This window comes from Mus caroli, unplaced genomic scaffold (genome assembly GCF_978045245.1).
Source record: "Mus caroli unplaced genomic scaffold, Mus_caroli_1 scaffold_12, whole genome shotgun sequence".
NCBI lineage: Eukaryota > Metazoa > Chordata > Mammalia > Rodentia > Muridae > Mus > Mus caroli.
In genome coordinates this window covers 48,866,232-48,882,273 of record NW_028227267.1, presented here as the reverse complement: position 1 = coordinate 48,882,273, position 16,042 = coordinate 48,866,232, and the positions used below count along the sequence as shown (strand labels likewise).

The window sequence follows — 16,042 nt, the reverse complement described above, 5'->3', positions numbered from 1 at the left end:
CAATTAGCAATTGGTGACTGTTGGGGCAAAGAGAGTCATCATTATTTAAGAAAGTAGACCCTTGTAGGTTGCCTATGCATTAGTGAATGATCTGTACCCATAAGCATTGGGTATCACTCATTAGATTCAATAGATTATAAGAAATAAAAAGAGGGAGGAAGAAGAGTCACGAAGCTTAGAGCACTATGTGTTCAGAATGAGGTATTGCCTTAAGACAAAGACTTTCCAAATCAAGTGTGCTCTAGCTCAGGTCTTGTAGGGACCCAAGGTTTAGGTGCAGGCTGCAGGTGTCTGGGGAGCACTGTGTGCTCACTGCACAGAGGTAGAGAGCAGAGTCGCTGGGTTGCAGCTCTCTGATGTGTAGGGAAACTTGCAGGCTGGCTCTATTGAGGTGAGATGTAAATCTGCCTTCTTCCTTTTCACCATCAGAGAAGATGGACACCAGCCCCTCAAGGCCTTTCCCAGAATGCTGTCTGTACCACCTGAAGTTGTCAGAAGTACGATCACTGAATGTGCAGTTGAGAGAGGCCATGGCTCCTTCTGAGACAGTGAGGGATTCTGGGCTCTGCTGCACCTTCTGCTGGCTGCTCACCCCTGTGCAGAAAAACAAAGGTCAGATGATCAAGACTGGATGCATTTGGATGCTAACACTCTAGAATAAATTTTCCATAGGCCTCTCACCCCTTAACTAGAGATTTAAAACATCTATGTTTCTACCACTATCCTAGAGTAGGCAGTGACCTCACTTATCACACCTTATATCCAAAAGAAATGTTCAAACTCACAATTAAACTGGAGCCACAGGACCACTAGTGAAACACTCAAGGATTTCATCATTTGCTCTTTATCTCTCTCCACTGGTGATTCTGATCTTAAGCTCTTTTCAACACCCTTGTCTCATCTGCAATCCCCTCCCCTTCTTCCTTCCCCTCCCCTCCTCCCACTCCCCCCACCACTCTCTTAATCAAAAACACTTGAGAGTTTCCCCCAGAATCTCTAAGAAGAGGCTGCCATCTTGTGGTTATTGACAGTGACCAAAGAATTGCTAAAAAATAAACACCTTTCTGATGTGAGATGCTCAATGTAAAATCTGACATCTTCGTGAAAAATGAATTCAAGAGACGTTTGCTCCAAGTCAATGTGGGCAAAGTATATGTTTTCATGTATTTCGAGTTAAATTTGAAATATTTCCTGTTACCTCAAGCAGCCACTTGCCTGTGTTCAGTGACTGGTACTTTTTCTGTTACCAGCTCTAAGTGAGATCTTATAGATAGGACTATTTCGCACTGCACAGCTTCTCTCTATGCCAGACAACACACCTGTATAAAACATTTCCTTTCAGTTTTGAAAGACTGTCTTCTAATTAAAGGAATTCTGGGAAAACCTGATGGGTTAAAATCTCAATAAATATGGTTCCATCTAAAAATCTAAGGAACACTTTTTTTTTTTTTTTTTTTTTTTTTGAGACAGGTTTGAATCGGGCTCATATATTTGACGCTTGATCACTAACTGGTGGAACTGTTTTGGAAGAATTAATAGGCATGGCTTTCTTGGAGGAGGTATGTTATTGGGGATAAGTTTAGAGGTTTCAAAACTCCAAGCTATTCACAGTTAGCTCTTGCTCCTTGTCTCCCACTTATGGATCAGGTTGAAAGCTCTCAGCTACTGCTCTAGCACTATGCCTGCCTGCCTGCCTGCCTGCCTGCTACCATGCTACCTGCCATGATGATTATGGGCTTACCCTCTAAACTGTAAGCCCCCATTAAACTTGTTCTCCTATAAGTTACTTTGAGTGTGGACACTTTGCCCCTTCTTAGAATTGGGAACAAAACACCCATGGAAGAAGTTGCAGAGGCAAAGTTTGGAGCTGAGACAAAAGGATGGACCATCTAGAGACCACCATACCTGGGGATCCATCCCATAATCAGCCTCCAAACGCTGACACCATTGCATACACTAGCAAGATTTTGCTGAAAGGACCCTGATATAGCTGTCTCTTGTGAAGCTATGCCGGGGCCTAGCAAACACAGAAGTGGATGCTCACAGTCAGCTATTGGATGGATCACAGGGCCCCCAATGGAGGAGCTAGAGAAAGTACCCAAGGAGCTAGAGGGATCTACAACCCTATGGGTGGAACAACAATATGAACTAACCAGTACCCCCTGGAGCTCGTGTCTCTAGCTGCATATGTACCAGAAGATGGCCTAGTCGGCCATCATTGGAAAGAGAGGCCCCTTGGTCTTGCAAACTTTATATGCCTCAGTACAGGGGAACTCCAGGGCCAAGAAGTGGGAATGGGTGGGTATGGGAGTGGGGGGGGCAGTATGGGGAACTTTTGGGATAGCATTGGAAATGTAAATGAAGAAAATACCTAATAAATAAATAAGTAAATAAATAAATAAATAAAATATTAAGTTACCTGGGTCATGTGTCTCATCACAGTGGGAGAAAAGTGAGATGGCAGGTGTGGTGGTATAAATGATAATGCCCCCATAAGCTCATAGGGAGTGGCACTATTAGGAGGTGTGGCCTTTTGGAGTAGGTTTGAGCTTTGAGGTTTCAAGTGCCCAAGGAACTCTTTCTCTTTCTGCTGCTTGCAGAGTTGGATGCAGAACTCCCAGCTCCTTCTCTAGAACCATGTCTGCCTGCATGTTGTCATGCTTATAGACATGCTGACACCTCTGAACTGTAATCTAGCTACAATGAAATGTTTTCCTTTATAAGAGTTGCCATGGTCATGGTGTCTCTTTACAGCAGTAGAAACCCAAAGATACAGGGTCTTTCTTTGTAGTTCTGGATGGCCTGAAAGTCACTGTACAGAAACAAACTATACTAGGAATGCTTTTTTATTTTTATAATAATTTCTATGATAGTATCTTTATAATAATTTTCTATAGTTTCTATAATAGATATTTTAAATTTAATTTTAATTGTTTTTAAGTTAAAATGTACTTTTAACAAATAAAGAGTCCAGAGTCCCTTAGAATACAACACTATATTTTACACTAATGACATACTTGTGTCCAACTAGAAAGCCAGAGGTATCTGATGTGTGTAGTAGAAGCCAAGGAGCCAAATCCTTTTCTTCAAAACACTTTGTTCTTTAAAAACACAACAAACAGATTTCTCAATAAATGTGAAGGCCCAAAGAGGCATGACAATGGCATATGAAAGCATCCATCATGCCTCAGAAAATGTCTAAAAATTCAAAAGAAAACCTTAAAGACCAGAGGCACAGTGTTTATAAAAAGCACACCTATTAGTAACATGATTTTTTTTAACAAATGACAAGATGAAATAGATAATACATTGAATGTAGTAGAAATGCAAGAAACACATCATGCTGATAAACTACAAATTAATCTGGCTGAAATCAGGGTTGTCCTGGAAAAGTTAAATGTGATGGTAAGGGGGTGTGAAGTCCTACAGGTTCATACAGGAGAGTATTACCTTTGACCACGAGCCAGAAGGAGAAGAAGAAGGAGAAGAAGAAGAAGAAGAAGAAGAAGAAGAAGAAGAAGAAGAAGAAGAAGAAGAAGAAGAAGAAGAAGAAGAAGAAGAAGAAGAGGAGGAGGAAGAAGAGGAGGAAGAGGAAGAGGAAGAGGAAGAGGAGGAAGAGGAAGAGGAAGAGGAAGAGGAAGAGGAAGAGGAAGAAGAAGAAGAAGAAGAAGAAGAAGAAGAAGAAGAAGAAGAAGAAGAAGAGAAAGAAGAAGAAGCAATAGTACATTCACTGTTACACCTTTATTTTCAACAAAAGCAAATAGCTATTTAGTCCACAGTAAAAGCTGCTACTAAATTTATGTAAACTTCAAATATAAAAACGTTATTAAAAATAATGTCAGAACCCTTATTACATGAAAAACTACACATGTATTTATCTGATATGTTGTTAGGAACACATCTAGTATTTATTGTATATTAGGCATTTATCTTTTAAGCTAACTAAAAGGGAACATGTTACAAAAGATATTAATTTTGCACTTACCTATATAGCAATTTTATTATGTTCATTAATTTTGTACAGCTCCAAGCTATTTCATATTGATTTTTTCAGCTTACAGTGCTCTCCTTCAATTTTTTTTATAAATCTCAAAAATATATTTTATTAATTCATTTACATGATGAAAAAATTTCATTCACATAATGAAAAATTCACATAATGTATTTTAATCCTATTCACACCATATCTTCATTGTTGGCCACTCTCTGGTGAGCTTGCTAGACTATTTTCTTCAGCAATGTCATTCCATAGATGCTCAGGGAGGCTTTCATGGCCACCATCCTTTGGGTTCATACTGCTTTGTGGACATATGCCTTTTTATCTTCCAGCAAGTTTGGAAAGAGTTATAGTCAAGATTTCTTCAATTATTCCCTTTCCCTTGCTCTTTCTCCTAGGATATTTATATTGATGTCTTTATATGAGAAAATGTTCTGTAAAATCTTAAGTTCTGTTCTCTCTCTCTCTCTCTCTCTCTCTCTCTCTCAATGTGGGTGGGTGCCTGGCTGTATGTGTGTTTCCTTCTTTTTTAGAACTGGGTCACGTCATTTGACCTTCATTTTTAAGAACTTTTTATCTTGTGTGATAAAAAGTATGTTGATAAATCCTTCTCTTGCATTTTTAAAGTAATTTCCTCCACAAAGTGTCTCCTCTGCCTTGGTAGGGTCCTGGGTTATATAAAATACAGGAAAACCCTTTGGGTCATTCCTTCAGGGAGGCACTTGACAGGCCAAGACAATCAAGCGTTATTCTTTAATAACAAGGGCCACTTTATATCTACCAACAACAAAACACTACACAGTCCCCTATACAGTTTAAGGCTGTCTGAGCCAGGAGGATGAAGGAGGTAATATGGGGAGAAAGAAAGATAAAGAAAGGTAAACGCTATATGAAGAGTATTATAGAAACCTAATACAGTAGAAGCTTGTATACGCATGTGTTTGTGTATATGCATATATATGTATATATGTATGTGTATATATGTATGCATATATATGCATATGTGATCTAAATGAAATTGCCAAGTAATTGGGAAGACAGAGTCCTAACTACATAACTCTTGTCACCAAATGAAGCTTCCAGTAGTGATTGGGTTATAACTAACTGAGTTGTTTGCCAAAGGGGTCCCACGGGAATCCCCAAACAATCCAGACTGTAATAAAGACTATACATCGCTCTCCACTAAATAATGGCCGAACCCATTGCTGAAGACAACACTACAAAACTCATTTGGCATGGATAACTTGAGTTTGTACCTACATAGAGCCTTCCTCCCTAAATTCATTTTTGGTAAAAAGAAGTATTCTGTACACTACCAAAGGAGAAACATAAACAGGAACTCAGCTACAAACCCTTTGATTTACCACACTGCCCAGCTTGCAAGATGTGCTAAGGCAATGGTAGCAAAACTTGTCAGAGTAACCAAACAGATAGAGGTCTGATTTAAGGCTCACTCCATGACTTAAGGCTCACACCCATACTTGGCACTGCTTGGGTGAACAAGAACCTGACACTAGATAGTCCAAGGACCCAGGATAAAACCAAGTACCATTGTTTATTAATGTAGCAATAAAATGATGCCTTAAAGACATTCTGCTGTATTCATAGACCAGTGCCTTACCCAGCCATCATCAGAGAAGACTCCTTCTGCAGCAGATGGAACAAATACAGAGACTGAGAGACCTCAAAACACTTAGCCATAAATGTCTCCATTAAAATCCCTTCATCCCTCCATCCCTCCATTCAAGGCTAAGGGGTTACTGATGAAGAGGAAGCATAAAGACTCTAAGAGCCAGAAGGGATGGAGGACACTAAGAAAACAAGGCCCTCTAAATGAACATGATCAAATCACATGGGAACTAGAGAGACTGAGGCAGCTTGCACAGGGCCTGCCCAGGCCTGCATCAGGTCTTTTGGGCATATATTATGCTTTCAGTTTGAATTTTTATGGGATTCCTGAGTGTTGGAACAAGAGGGTCACTGTTTCTTGTGCATTCTCTTGGGAACTTTCCTTTGGTTTGTCTTGTCCAACTTGAACATTTTGGCTATGTCATGCTGTATCACTGTCCTTCAGAGCCCTGGTTAGTTTCTAATGAGAGACAGAAAGGGATTGGATTCAGATGAGAGTGGAGGTGGGAGGAACTGGAAAGAGTAGAGATCATGGAAACTGGAGTCAAGATACATTATGTGAGAAAAAGAATCTATTTCCAATAAAAGGGAAAAGAACCATGGAACAGAAGGAAGGGAGCATAGCAGGGTGCTTTCTCCTCACTTTTGCCTTCAGTTCTCGTGCAGTACAAATTCCATGGGCCTTTGGGCTGTCAGCTGTCCTCCTAATAGTATCTCCTTAACATGGGCCTCTGACTGAAGGCATCAACCATTTCATGGGACTTTGTGTTACTCTGTGCCCATCCACAGCTCCAGTTTATCATCCTTTGCATGGCAGGATGAGTGGTGTGAAGCCCTACGGATTCACCAGTCTTCACTCCTCAGCTCAAAGGTTCCTTAGTGTTTCTGACCCTTCCTTCTCCCTCTGGAGACTTCTTGTGTTTATTTGTGGTTTGGAGAGTATTTTAATTTTTTTTCAGGTGTAATCTATTTTGATCATACTTTTACCCTTCTGCAACTGCTCCTAGATTCTATCCCACACAAGTCTCTCTATCTCTCTCTCTCTTTCTCTCTCTTTCTCTCTCTCTCTCTCTCTCTCTCTCTCTCTCTCCAAAAGTAAGCCCATAAACAACAAAATTAAAACAAACAAAATCAAATGAAACAAAAATCACCAGAACAAAAAGCCTCTTATACACACATGTTTAAAACAACAACAAAAAAAAAATGAACAAATAAATGACAGAAACATGCAGTTCATTTTATGTTGGCCAACTACTTCTGGGAATGGGACAATGGCATATGCTTGGTATGTTCAGTGATAGCTCCACTGAGAAAAACAAATTTTCTTCTTTACAGCAGGTATCCATTTCAAATAGCTTCTTGGTCAGTTAGGGACCCAATATCTTCTTCCCTCTCTCAGTTCTGGGACCCTGTCTGGTTTGAACTCACAGTCTGTGTGTTCACATGTGCATCCATCCTGTTTTGTGTGAATGACACTATTTGCTTGGAGTCGTCCACCACTTCTGACTCTTACAATCTTTTTACCACCTCATCCACATTGACTCTTGAGTGTTAGGAGAGGGGAATGATGAATATATCCCGCTTAGGATTCAGTGACTTCAGAGACTCCAGAGTCTCTCACTCTCTGCACATTATGGATGTTGTAGATGCCTGGGCTGCTGCAAGAAGCTTCTCTGGCGTAGGTTGAACAATGCAATACAGTGATTCATGGGAATAGAAACCTGTCATTCATGTCATTTTATTGCTATGTTTCTTTGGACATAATAGCAATATTAGATTTTCCCTTAGGGCAATAATATATCTAGTCTCAGGCTTTTGGCCTCTTTCATAGTGCCAGATTGGACCTTAAATCCAATTTTTAAAAGTGTTTTCTTTCTCCACAACATATGTGCCACTATTGCTCCAGTGTACCTTGTTATAGATTATAGAATTTGTAGCTGGTGGCATTGATGGTTATCTTTTTTTCTAGCAGCATGCAAAGTACTTTCCTCTACCATTAATATTCATATGTAGGTGTGAAACTTACAGTTGGGCACCAGCTCAACGTCTCTGTATTCAATGACATAAGTAATACATCAATAGGCAGAAGCAGTAAGCAATGGAGCCCTATGATTAGGTTGCAGAGTGAAATCAATAACCTTGGAAATAAGCTACAATGTCTGCTGCTGGGAGAATAGACTGGTATAGCCACTATGGAAATCAGTGTGGAGGTTCCTCAAAAAGCTAAAACTCAACCCAACACACCACTCTTGGACTTATACCCCAAAGTATTCCACATCTTAGTAAAGAGATACCTGCTCATCCATGCTCACTGCTGCTCTACTAATGCTAGCCAAAATTTGTGAACAGCCTAGATTTCCATCAACTGATGAATGGATACTAAAAACCCTGGACACTCACACAGTGCAATATTATTCAGCTGTAAGCAAAGTGGAACTTACAGGCAAGTAGACTGAAAAAAAAAAAGCCATTCTGACTAGCTGAAGTAACTGAGATCCAAAAGGACAAATAATGCAGGCTTTTGCTTGTACATGAATGTTAGCTTTTAAGCTTTTGATATGTATGATATAATCTGAAGAAACACATGTTAATATTTATTAAGGGTCTGTGGAGAGAGGAAATGATCTCTACAAAAGAGGAATAGAATATACAGTTATGAAGAGATAAAGGGAATATTACAATAGGCAGGTGTAGGTAAGAATAATAAAGGAATGAATTTAGAGAGGAGCAACTAACAGGAAAGACGAAAAACTATATGAAGAGTTAATACTGAGGAAGTGTCCTATAATATATACATATTTGAAAAGACATATATGTATAAATGGACTCTTTATACAATGGAGAGAGGAACTCCTAACTACACATCTTATGCCACCAAGTGAAACGTCCCCTTCCAGGAATGGGTAACATCTTGTTGGTAACAGCTGTACTATGTTCTGAAACTACAAACACACTGCTTCTTTCCTTGTCTAACCACAGCCTCAGTCAGCATTGTACATCCTCCTGCTATCAGCTCCATCAGAAAGTTGGTAAACTAGCATCTATATCCAGCATGGTGGCACATGTCGGTAATTCCAGATGTCAGAGGCAGAGACAACAGGATCTCAAATTCGAAGTCAACCTGAACATAATGAATTTCAGACCAGCTTTGCCTACAATGCTAAGACCTTGTCTCCAAAACCTTCCACTACCAACAATAATAGGAAGAAACTAAATTTTAGTTAATCCATATGTAATCTCTTGCTGGTAGCTATGGCTTTAGATCATAATGATAACTGCTTTTTTAGTTCATTATCCCATTAGACACTGCAACGTGGTCCAAGAGGGTCTATTGGCAAACATAATGAATTTCTGAAGATCTCATAAAATTGCCTTTATTCTTAATCTCCTTTGTCTTATCTTAGTTACATTTTAATTGCTGAGACTGTGGGGGGGCAGTATGGGGGACTTTTGGGATAGCATTGGAAATGTAATTGAGGAAAATACATAATAAAAAAAATTCTGAAAAAAAAAAAAAGAAAATACCTAATTAAAAAATTGAAAAAAAAATTGCTGAGATGAGACATCATGACCAAGGTACCTTATAGAAAAAAGAGCTTATTGGGAGCTTACACTTCAGAGGATGAATCTAGGACCATCATGGCAAGGGAAATGGCAGTGGGTAGACAGGCATGGCAATGGAGAAGAAGCTGAAAGCTTACATTTTGATACACAAATTTGAAGCAGAGAGAAAGAGACTTTTAAAACTTCAAAACCGGCCCCAATGGCTTCCTCCAATAAGTACACAGCTCCCAATCCTTCCCAAACAATTTTACCAACTGGGAACCAAGCATTAAAATATATGAGTCAATCCCTATAATTTATAGAACAAAGTTCAAGTGTGACTAAGAAATTAGAACAAAGAAAGAAAAGAAAAGAAAATGAGAAAGAAGAGGAAAGATGGAAGAGGAATCACCTAGCTTATGCTGATAGAGAAAAGGAATTGGTAAGGGATGTTTCTTGTCCCTTGGGGGGTGAAGAAGGATGTGTAATTAACGCCCCTTTGTTTCTAGATCAACCACTAAAGTTCCAAAAATAAAAATAGACAACCATTTGAGAATTTCTTGTGCACTACCTGTTTTATTGGGTTTTCCAATAACATGACCACCCGACATAAACTATTTTCCTGAGCTATGCCATCAGTATACAACCTAGAAAGATGCAATAGTACCTTAGTTAGGGTTAGCATAGATGTGATGAAACACCATGCTGAAAGCAATTTGGAGAGAAGAGGATTTGATGCTTACAATTCCATACCATTGTTCATCATCAAATGAAGTTAGGACAGGAACTCAAACAGGGCAGAAACCTGGAGGTGGGAGCTGATAAAGAGGCCACTGAGAGGTGCTGCTTACTAGCTTGCTCACCAGCCCAACCTGCCTTCCTTTAGAACCCAGAGTCACCAACCCAGAGATGGTAACACCCACAATTGTGCTGCTCTGACCTATCAATCACTAGTTAAGAAAATGTCCTACAAGCAGAATTTATAAAGATATTTTCTCCATTGTGGTTCTCTCCTTTCAGATAACTCTAACTTGAGTTGTCCTAAAACTAGCCAGCACAGGTAACATTTCTCACTCTGACAGTAGAAAACTCACTCACTACTTCTATTGAAGCAGGAGAATCACCAAGACCTTAATGAGGAAGGTACAGATAGATGCAAAGAGACAAACATCACACGCTCTCACTTATTTGTGCTTCCTAGCCTGAATCTTCATGTGTGAGTAAATAGCATACACTGACTAAAAAAAAAAAAAAAAAAAAAAAAAAAAAAAAAAAAAAAAAAAAAAAAAAAAAAAACAGAAAAATTAAAATGTACTATTGGGAGAAATGGAAGAAGGAGTTCTAGAAAATGGGTGGTAGGATGCAGGTGCTATGAAGGGAGAGATGGGAAAAATTAAATGAGGTATTTATCTAGGAAGGGGGAAGGAAGGGAAATACAGAAGGGGGACCTAAGGGTGTTTGAAAAAAGCCATAAGGAAACATGTTATTCCATATTTATTTAAAATACATATGTGTGTGGATAGATGATAGATAGGGAGAGAAAGAGAGAGATGGAGGGGGAGGGAGCAGGAGGGACAGAGTTTGAATGAAGTCGCTGCACTTAGGATGCTAATGTTCTCCTGAAGGGTCACAAACTTTCTGACAAAGCCTCAGTTGCAGTCATAGAAAACTTTCCTTTGAGAACTCAGAGACTCCCAATAGCATTTGCTATGCCACGTTTGCTGATTTGCTCCCAGAACCTGAAGGTAAGAGCCTACTGTTTAAGACAGTACATACTTCAGATACAAAACTTCAGAAAATCCTTGAACTCCTGTAAGCATTAACTCTCACAATATCCAAGGGGCTATTTATGTTTCCAAAGGAAAAAAGTAATCAAGAGGCCTATTTAGGCATACTGTTTATGAACCACAACAATAGTTAACACTACACAATGTATGTCATGGTAGCTACAACATCTGTGTAGCTGGATTTAAAGCCCATGAATAGAAGGAAATCCAGGCCTGGTATTGTAAACCTGGCTCACTTACCCATGGCTAATGAGGCTATGAACCCTAGAAGAGAACAAACTGATGCCACTTCCCTAAACCAGTGTAATTCCTAACCAAATGCTTAACCTAGATGCTTAACATAAGTTTAACTCTCAGGGGTTTCATTTTGCAGCAAACAAAAAGAGACCATTATAGATGTCCCGAACTGGTTAAAATGCAGAGCAAAACTAACCGCAGAGTGTCTAACCTCTACTGCTATATCTACAGTCCAGCCTCTGAACTCAAGGCTCAAGGACCGCTGAGGAAGAGGAGGAAAGAGACACCTGCTGTGAGACTATGTCTTCTATACATGACAGGCCAGCTGCATCTGAAATCTCAAAAAATGTGGTCACCCAAACAAGACCTGCAAAATGACAGCACCGACTGACACGTCAACATAAATGTGGAAAATCTCAAAGGACCACACTCCTAGATGAAAAAGAGGCAGACAATTAATGACTGCTGCAGAAAAGAGAACCAGCTTTCTCCAGGGATAAGATGGTTGATAACTTATCTAATCCCAAGTGGTCCTGTAAACACACATAGAAGCAATGCTAAATAGACTCAGCAATTGTGTGTGTTTGTGGGTGTCTGTCTGGGTGTCTGTGTGCATGTGTGTATGTATGTATATATATGTTGTGTGTATATGTGTGTATGTAGGTGTATGAGTGTGTATGTGTGTGTATGTACATGTGTGTATGTGTGTATTTATGTGTAAGTGTATGTGTATATATTTGTGCATGTATGTGTATATGTGTCTATGCACATATATGTATGTGTGTGTGTGTGTGACAATAATTGAAGAAGACGACATGAATTTGAGATGGAGTAAAGGATTTATGGGAGGATTTAAAACAGAGAGGGTGGAGTAAAAATTGTATAAGTATGGTGCACCTATACAAAATTTGAAAAAAATGTTTAAATTAATAATAATTAATCTCTGCAAATGCTAACATGTCAAAGAAGGAAGACTGGATGCCTCTCTTTATCTGCACTTCATCTAAGGAACACAGCTAGTGCAAAAATTCCTGAAGCAATATACACAATAGAGATGTGGACTCTGAGGGTCTTATGAAGAGCGGTACACCTTGGGGCAGGTGGGTTTGCCCTCCATCCTTGCTCATCAGCACACATACCTCCTTGGGAGAGATTTTTCCTCAATAAATGTGTTTCTGTTACCATTTTAAGCACATATCTCTGGTGCAATCCTTTTTCCTGGGACATACTAGTGTGGTCCTGGCTGCCCTCTGCACACATGCATGGCTCAGCACTTCCACACTTTTCCCCTTAGCATTGAGTGCTTTCCAGCTGTTTCTCCGACCTCTGTAGTTAACTGAAAAGCTAATATTTTCTCCATCTCCCCACTTCATGGTGGCTACCAGGATTTCCTGCGTTTCTATGATGTTTTTCTCTTTTAAAAAAATCTATTAAAAATACTCTCAAGCTTTCTTTTCAGACTGTTTTAAATTGTCTTTCTAATGAGACAGCGTCCCAAATAGGGAAATTCAGTTCCCCAGTGCAGTGTTTAAAAGGCTTCTCTGGCTAGGCAGTGGTGGTGCACGCCTTTAATCCCAGCACTCGGGAGGCAGAGGCAGGTGGATTTCTTAGTTCGAGGCCAGCCTGATCTACAGAGTGAGTTCCAGGACAGCCAGGGCTACACAGAGAAACCCTGTCTCAAACAAGCAAACAAACAAACAAACAAACAAACAAACAAACAAAAAACCCAAAAAACCCAAACAAACAAAAAAACCTAACCAAACAAAAAAGTCTTCTCTGTCACCTATGCCTCCTGGAAGCCTCCAGGAACAGGTTTTGGTACTGGCTGTAAGTTTCTGGGGAGCATGCTGCGCCCACCACACAGATGTAGGTGGCAGTGTCATCCAGCAGGGTGGCTGTGATGTGCAGCGTGCTGTGCTTAGCATCTTTATCCAGAGTTGCTGAGTATCTCCCATTTGACGTTTTGTCTTTTTCGTGAACCAGGACTGTCAGGGACACAAGACCTTTGCCTGTGTCCTGTTTGAACCACCTTAAGTGGTTGTCAGGGGTCACACTGTAATTGCATTGAAGGACGCAGCTCTCTCCCTGGCGGACAACCAGGGACTGAGGACTCTGCTCCACTTGGGTCTTGCCAGCCACCCCTATTCAGAAAACAGTGAGAGATTCCAGAAGTCAATCATCTGCGCTACCACTTGTAGTTCTCATCCCTCCTTGCTCTCTACAAGCCTCTCAGGTTATCTACAAGTAGGCTGATGTGGTTCCCTCCTCCTAGCACACGGAATTACATCTTTCCCCCAAATTCTAAAATGTCCTTTGCCTTCCTATAGCCCCCTGGCTAATATCTCCACTCACTTACACTGATAATGCAGCCACAAAACCACCCAGCAGGCACACAGGCACTTTTTCATGGTTGTTCTGCAGAAGCTTGCCTCAAATCTGCTGCCTTGTTTCATCAGCTCTTTCTTGTAACATTAAACAGGGACTCTCAGGAAGTACAGCCAGCCAATCAGAGAACAGATGTGCACAACACACACACACACACAAACAAACACACACACACCAGTTCTTGGAGACAGGACTAATGCAAGCACTGCCATCTTGGGGTCAGAGTTATACTTGGGCAAAATCTTTGAATAAGCTTTTTGTGGTTGCTTTTTACTGTTGGCAATGTGATACAGGATGTTATACAAGACAAAGCAAGTTTTTAGGAGAGAATTACTAGAAGTAAAGATGGTGTGGTCTCTGGTTTTGTGACAGGATGGCCGGGCCACAGCATCCACATAGTCAATCTAACACTTGTCTAAATCTCACTGTGAAAAAGTTGAACCTCATGTGATCATCTTGAAAGATTTAAGAGAAAAATGATAGTTTGGCATTGTGATTCAGGAGGCAGAGGCAGAGGCAGAGGCAGAGGTATTGGCAGAAGCAGAAGCAGAGGCAGAGGCAAGTATATCTCCGTGAGTTTGGGGCCAGCCTGGTTTGCAAATAGAGTTCTACTATGGGCAGGGCAACATAGAGGGACGCTGTCTCAACTTTTAAAAGAAAGAAAAGAGAAAGAGAAAATGATGGAGTTTCCCATAACAGTAGAAATTCTGTCTCCTGCACAATGAATTCACCCTTCAGCTCTCTAGGGTGCTGTTGCTCCAGAGTCCCTCTCTGTCCTTCGGTGGAGCATATTCACTAAGGTTACTCTCTGCTAGCAAAGACTCCTAGTAACACAGAGCCTGAACTGGCCATCTTCTGTAACCAGCAAGGTCTCAAGTGGAGGGACTGAGACACCAACTCAGCAAAACAACTTTTGACCTATAGTTTGTCTTGCCTGTAAAGGGTTCTGGGACCAGAGCCTAGCAAAACCAACATCAAAGAGGCCGGAAAGAGTTCATCCAGCAACTGATAGGGACAGATGCAGAGTCCCACAGCCAACCATCGGGCAGCCCAGGGAGCCCTGCAGAGGAGCAGAAGGAAGGATCAGAGGAACCAGAAGGGTCAGGGACACACAGCCCACAGAATCAACTGACTGGGATTCATGGGGACTTGCAGAGACCAGGGGGCCTGTAGGGGTCTCCCCTAGGTCCTCTGCATGTATGTTATGGCTGAGTAGCTTAGTATTCTTTGGGAATCCTAACAGTGACAGCAGAGACTGTCCTCGACTCACTTGCCTAATTGTAAGACCCTTTCCTCCTACTGGGTTGCTTTGTCCAGTCTTGGTGTGATGGTATGTGTCTGGTCTTGTTACAACTGTGTTTGGTTAATGTCATAGAAGCCCAGCTCTTTTCTGAGGGGAGGTGGGAGTGTGGATATGGAGGAGTAGGAAGTTAGCGTGAGAGACTGAGGATAGGGGAGGGAGGGAAAACTGCGATTGGGCTGTAATATATGAGAGAATAATAACTTTTAAAAACAGATGTCCACAGGGCTTTGTTAGGGAACAATTGCTGCTCTCTGACTTGTTTCCTTCTAGATTCTGTTAGGTCACATCACACAGACGCCACTTTCTCCAGCACATTTGATTATCTAAACATAGATGAGGTTTTAAATGTGGCTCAGTAGCAGACCATTTGCCTTGCTTGCATGGGGCTCTGGGTTTGATGCCCAGCACTGCAGGCAAATAACTTAAATGGGATACCACAATGACCCCGGAGACTTGTTCATCCATCTAATGATGTGTGAAGTTAATGTGGCCTGGCATGAGGACACTTGTATGAATTTCACCAATCACAGCCACACACAAAAAGCTGTGTGGAAGTCAGAGGCAGCTGCTCAGCAGCCAGACCACCTGTCGCCTCTCGGTTTGTGCTCAGCTCCCCCTGCAGTTTCTGTCACTGTGTCACCCAGAGCACAGTAGTACACAGCCGAGTCTGACTCTTGCACTGAGGCTTTCTGCAAGTGGAAGGAGGTGGCTTCTTTATTGTATGTGGCTTCAAACCCTCTGCTGCTTCCCTTCTGGCCAGCCGTAATGACTTTCAGGAGGAGTTGTAGACCTTCTCCAGGATATCGAACATACCAGAAAAGATTAGGGTAACCTATGCTTGTGGCTGAATACGTGCAATTTATTATCAGGGACTTGCTTTCTGAGACGGTCACTTGGCCTTCTGTTTGAGTCACGGAATCTCCGTGGGTCCTTCCTGCAGTGCAAAGGGAAGCAAGAAAGGGAGAGGGAGATGAGCTCTGTGTTGCCTTGAAGATAACTTACCGCTAAAGACTTCTCTGTTTACTTACCGAGTATGAGAAGTATCACAGCCACGAAGCCTGGAGAAGAGTCCATCTTTAGTGTCATCTAGAAAGTGGTCTTGATGCTTAGCATGAAGAAGTGTCAACTGGGAGAAACTGTGAGTCATCTTAGACATAAACC

General features: G+C 41.1%; 1 pseudogene and 1 gene segment (V, D, J or C); both read right to left on the bottom strand.

Moving 5' to 3' along the window:
* Nucleotides 1-241: 241 nt before the first annotated feature.
* Nucleotides 242-834, bottom strand: LOC147001862 (T-cell receptor alpha chain V region 2B4 pseudogene; annotated as a pseudogene).
* A 12,138-nt stretch (nucleotides 835-12,972) lies between these two features.
* On the bottom strand, nucleotides 12,973-13,601 carry LOC147001861 (T cell receptor alpha variable 10-like). The segment is given in 2 exon segments: nucleotides 12,973-13,334; nucleotides 13,550-13,601. Coding segments are annotated over 2 exon segments (414 nt in total).
* Between the last annotated feature and the right edge of the window lie 2,441 nt (nucleotides 13,602-16,042).